At 33.9% G+C, this 6,000-nt stretch overlaps 1 protein-coding gene across 1 annotated transcript in view; it reads left to right on the forward strand.

Moving 5' to 3' along the window:
• The window catches only part of LOC145296803 (nuclear receptor subfamily 2 group E member 1-like), a 274,715-nt gene extending 268,960 nt beyond the window's left edge, over window positions 1-5,755 (forward strand). Inside the window, exon 6 of the mRNA XM_080142878.1 lies at window positions 4,316-5,755. Within this exon, the coding sequence (XP_079999004.1) occupies window positions 4,316-4,563 (248 nt within the window). The 3' untranslated portion in view covers window positions 4,564-5,755. The remainder of the gene's footprint in view (window positions 1-4,315) is intronic.
• The last annotated feature ends 245 nt before the right edge of the window (window positions 5,756-6,000 follow it).

Genomic DNA, 6,000 nt, shown 5'->3' on the forward strand with positions numbered 1-6,000 from the left:
TTGTTAATTACTTTGATTCTTGCCCTATATATATATATATATATATATATATATATATATATATATATATATATGTATATATTTGGGGTGGAGAGGGCTCCCGTAAGCCGTGGTGAAGGCAACCTTTCTAGGAGAAGCAAATCTCTGATTTAAAAAAAAACCATAAAGCGGAAGACCATTACCCGCATTAAGCTGGTCTGCAGTTTAATGTGTGGCTGGCTATCTTGCTCTTGCTTGTTGCTGGATCTCAACATTATGAACCGAGAGAGAGACTTAGCTGTCGTACAAAGCTAAGACTCTGTAACATCATATTTGTATAGATACTCCCTCAGCCATTTGGGCTCATGGATTTTAAATGTCTGAGGGAGTGGCACTCGTCTGACAAGACGTTGCAATCATCATGTATATATGTACATATGTATATATATGTATATATATATATATGTATGCATATATATGTATGTATATATATGTGTGTATATATAGGTATGTATATATATGTATATGTATGTATGTATATATATATGTATGTATATATATATGTATGTATATATGTATGTATATATATATATATATATATATATATATATATATTTATGTATTTAAAATACAGAATTTTGTATTGTTTGAAATTTTTTATTGTTTACTACCAGTAAATTCCATTTAAGGATTTAACAGTCATTTAAATTACAATATAGTTTTTTTTTTCTGTCTCAATATCACATTCTCTTTATAGAGAAGATTGCAGTTGACACTATGCGCATACATATCTGTTGGATTTATACTTCCTGCATCACTCTTAAAACCTGGAATGAACATTTCTCGTAACAATTATCCTAGTATAAACGCTGTATTGAACGGAAGATATGGCATAATATGGCAGAATCACGTTTGACACGGTTGACATATACGGCATAATCACGTTTGAGACATGGGTTCCCGTTAGATCACCGAAGTTAAGCAACGATAAGCCTGGCTAGTAACAGATGGGTGACCATTTTGGACTTCCAGTTGCTGTATGTGCTCTCCGCTTATTTTTACATTGTTTCCAGTCGTCCTGGATTCTCCTTGCCACTGAACTCAAACAGTTCCGATTCAGGAAAGGTATAGTTGGAGATTGCGCAACTCTTGCCACATAATTAAATGCGCATCTGCCTCTACAGGGATACCTGTGCCTTTCGGGATTGAACGGAGTCATCGGAACGGAAGATTCGTTGTACATTAAGTTAAAACCTTTTGCAGTTAGAAAAGCTTAATGGCATTTAAAATATTCTACACTGATGCAGTATATGTAATCACCGTAAAAACAAACCAAATATACAACAAATAATTGCTTTAAACGAAATAGAAAAATCATTTTCTGTTTACCTGCATAGTTTTACTTTTCTGTACTGTTTTTTTTTCTTTTTACTAATATCAGTATAAGGTATTATCAATATTTGTCTCTAAAACATATAACAATTCAATGAGGCCGCCATCTATTGTGTACGGGCTTTTATTGTTCATAGTTAAGAATTGAAAAAGCGGACTTTTTTAAAAATCACAACCAGAAACTGTCGGCAAATGGATTAAACTTTAATTTTCGACCGATCTGTATACTTTTAGTTTACTGAGAATGAAGTAAATATATATATATTTTTTTTAAATAAGATGCAATATCTCGAAATGTTTGACTTAACCAAGCAACTACGTAATAAAAGCCTTCATGGTTTCCGCACATATCCTGAAATATAAAATTAAAAAAAAAAAAAAAAAAAAAAACGCGTTCAAAAAGATTTCAAATCCAAAGATTAAAACTATGCAGGTCGATATAATATCATATTTTCTTGTGCTTGGTAAAAGTTATTTACTTAATATTTTGTCTTCCGGTTATTAACTACACAATATCCAGTGTTATAAAACCTCGCTCTTTGTCTGGACATATTAGTGTGATTACGTACACATTATGGTACTTCTTAAGAAAGGAAGAACATTTGCTTATAAAGCTGTCGTGAATGACTATTGGAGGGCGTGTTTATTTAGTGACCATCAATGGCAAAGTAAACATTGTAGAAGCCACAGTGTTATCAAACTGTTTTTGTTTAGCTGGTGATTCAAGTCTCTTCTGACCGAATGATGGTGGACTCTGTCCACCGAATGCCTCTAATCATAACATACTTATTACTATGTTTGGAAAAGTTGAAGATAACTCCAGCGATCGTTGTAAGCTGGCAACAATTTTATGTGACTTCACCTATTGTCAATATTGACATAGCCATAGTCTCTCTATATAAAACTATGCAGGGTTACCCGGCGTCGCCCGGGGACTTAGTTTGTATACATTACTTACATTAAAAAAGAAAGAAATAAAGGTAAAACAAAACGTGCTTAATAACATAATTTTGAATAAAATCGGAGTTAAAATGCTTCTAATCCTTGTAAGGTTCGAACTCAGGACTTCCGTTGGTAAGAAATGCACGCTAGCAGATTGAGTTACAAGAGCATTTAGCAAATTGTGATGTTAGAACTAGAACAAACGACTGCGGTTGTTTTGCCTTAAATTATTTTTTCGCCTCGTATCCTCTCTTTTTTTCTCTCTCTCTCTATCTATCTCTCCCTTTCTCTCTCTCAATCTCTCTCTTTCTCTCTCTCAATCTCTCTCTCTATCACTGTACATATAGTGAATAAATGACAGAAAACTATATTCCACGATTCATGATCTTATGATTTATTCTTTTAATTCAGTTGACATTTACAATCCTTGACAGTACCTGTTTCGTAGCGCAAAATAAAGCACTTAATTATTATATCAATCAGTGAATCTATTATGCCCTTAACTCATCAGAAGAAATAGAAATCAATCCGTCAAAATAAAAGGCACTTGTAGAAAAGGCATGCTCCTGGTTTCGGACCCGTATTGAGGCGGTTGTTGAGATTGAAGTCAGCTCTTCTATATAATTAAGTTGCCTGAATTGATTATTCAATAAAAGTTTAAAAGTAAAACTGCAGTGTTGTTTTCTTTAGGGAATAATTGTATCATTCCACCCCGTACATTAGCACATTCGCTATATTTCCAGGAAGTTTATTCAAGGTCCAGAAATTTTGATTGATAAAACCGATCTCTGGCGGCTCCATCGAAACCAGCGGTGATACATCCCTGTGAAAAAATCGGTTAGGAATTACGACGGACAAAAACAAAAAAATACATACGGAAAATGACCATCAATATGTACTTACGAGATGAAAACATAATTTTTGCTGTGGTTCTTTGATATAAAAGAGAGGCTAAACAAGACTAGCTGTTTTGGTGTTTGTAATTGACTGTATATTTTGTTCAGGTGAGTGGAAAATTGATTTGAAGATTTTGGTTGTACGTTGAGTGGAAAACAATACACAGATATAAAATGCAGATTAGATTTATTCCGTTAGGTACAATAACAGAAGTCCGTGTCGGGTAGCAACAACTGGTGAGTAAACTACAACGTGTTCGCTTTTATACTCGCAGCTTCAACTGATTCCAACCAGTTTTGCTCTCTTTAAATATATGTGAAGTATGGTCACGTGTTCGATCCATGCCACACAAGTTTTATTAGCGAAATAAATACCCAGGTGTGCTTTAACTCTGTAGACATTGTAGACATCGTTACTCGACTTATTCCTTTCTCTGTTTTAATAAGTTCCCCATTATCTATATCTGGCTAAAATTTAGCGAAAATTCTTTCCTAGAACTGTTTGTATGTGGAACACAATTTCGCGGAGCCACTTCCTACCTGACTATAGCATGGATGTTTTCAAGTCTAATGTAAACAAATTCTTGTTAAGCCGCCCTCTAAATGATCAAACAAGTTTTACCATTGCTGATTATCTTGGCATTGTCTCATCGGCAATCTAAAACTCATGAACCCTTATCCTCGTGTAGCCTCTGGGTCTTGATAAGCGGTGGAACCATAGTAAAAAAACAAAAAAACTCGTAATTTTATAGATAACTTTGTAGAAAGTTATCCAGTCGACCTTTTCTTGGTTCGCATGCATTTTATTGGCCAATCTTACGTAGGCGGTTAAATAACGTACACATATCTCATTCGCATCGCTATCTTCTAGGTGTGACTATTTCCAAATGGCTTGTTATATATTAAGTAGTGCGATGGAAATAATGGAAATAGTATTCCAAAAAGATAGACAGATGATAAAAAGGAACAGACCAAATGTGTTCATCAACGTTTCGTCTTTATTACGAGACTTCCTCTGAATGAAATAAGTAGAGTAAGCAAATATAAACATATGTATATTTAAATAATGTATTTAATGCTTTTCTGTCTTTTTTTCTTTTAAACAGAATGTCCAGGCCTCACGGATATTCGAGCCATCGAAAACTACCAAGACCAAGCCCAACTGATGCTTACAGAATACATACGATGTCACACCCCTCACCCGGCAACGCGTTTCGGCAAACTACTCATGCTCTTGCCCTGTCTGCGCACAATCCACGCGCACAGCATGGACCGAGTTCTATTCAGAAACATTGTCGGGGATATTCCAATTGAGACACTGATCATGAACATGTTTCATGAAGACCGTTTGTAGATTGCGAATTGTCATTTGAACATTTTTTACCAAAATTTTATGGTAGCGCAATAAAGTCAGCCGAGAAGCGGCCAAAGACCAGAGAATTTGTGATAAACAATCCAAAAAGTGAAAGGACACAAACGTCCTTACATTTCATTATCATCAATACATACGACAGGAAAATGGTGTAATATATTTAAAAATAATTTCGGACCATATTTACATTAAGCACTCCAAGCAAATTAAAAGAAATATAAAAAGAATGAAACTTTGTATCAGTATAACACAATAAAATCTTATTGCTTGTTGAGAGTGACATGAAGGTTTCGGTCTCAATGACTTTTCTTATTGGGCAGAGGGTTATGCTTTCATACGTATAAATACCGTTTACCGTTTTTATTGACGAGCCTAATTTATGCAATCTGGATGATAAACCATAAAACATAAGCGTGAGAACAACACAAGCATTATATAAGAATCACAAAATAGACATGATACGAGTTTTAATTAAAAACAAATCAACATTTTATTACTATCCTTGGCGAATAAAATCAAGTCATGTCATTGAGTATTTGTGTGAGAAGATCGTTTCCCATATGTTTCTGGCCCAATATACGTTTAACTCGTAATTTTTTTTTTAACTCGTAAACTTACGCTTGTCCACCATGCCATGTTCCACAATGGTTTTTATTCTGTATTTTGTACAGCAAAAAATTAGGGTTTCATCGTCTCAACTTGAAGATCTGAACGCTAACCCTAACCCTAACCCTAATACAAACCAAAATTCGACGGAACTGGAGAGTATTTATATATTTCATTTTTGCCAAACTGATGTTTATATTAGTAGCGAAGATCTGCTAAAAAACATCGATATTTCAAACTTAAATGCGACAGACCATTAGACCACAGACGGACATCGTCTCATTTAGCGGCCGTTGATGCTATTTTAAACTTACGTTTGACAGACAACCGAAAATGTTATAAGATTGGCAAGTAGGTTTCAGCCATAATTTTTGAAATTTTAGATTCAAAAGTTTTAATAAAAATAACAATTAATGTGTTACAAACTTACCAGGTTCAATAAGTTTTGTTTTGATATTTTCCTTAATTGAAATCGAAATGAAAAAAAGAAACAAGAACATAAAGCCAAAAAATGTCGAATTGTTTTTTTCTTAACTTGGAATTTTATTAATGTGAAAAAAAAAGAAAACAGAAAGTAAATTCAGTCGAACATTACAGAATAGGGTTCTCATAATAGGATTCTCAAAAAGAACTCCAAAAATTGAAACCGCAATAGATTCCAAAATTGTAAATAATTGGCAGAAATTTTCTGTCAGTGTAAGGCATAAACTTAAGCACGAACGACCGACAGACAGAGGCTCATATGTAAATTATTGGATGCCGCTGATTATATAAACTTTAAATTTTAATTTATGCTTGTGCAATTGGAAAAGT

The sequence above is a fragment of the Euprymna scolopes genome, chromosome 17 (assembly GCF_053919585.1).
Source record: "Euprymna scolopes isolate OS-2025 chromosome 17, ASM5391958v1, whole genome shotgun sequence".
Lineage (NCBI taxonomy): Eukaryota > Metazoa > Mollusca > Cephalopoda > Sepiida > Sepiolidae > Euprymna > Euprymna scolopes.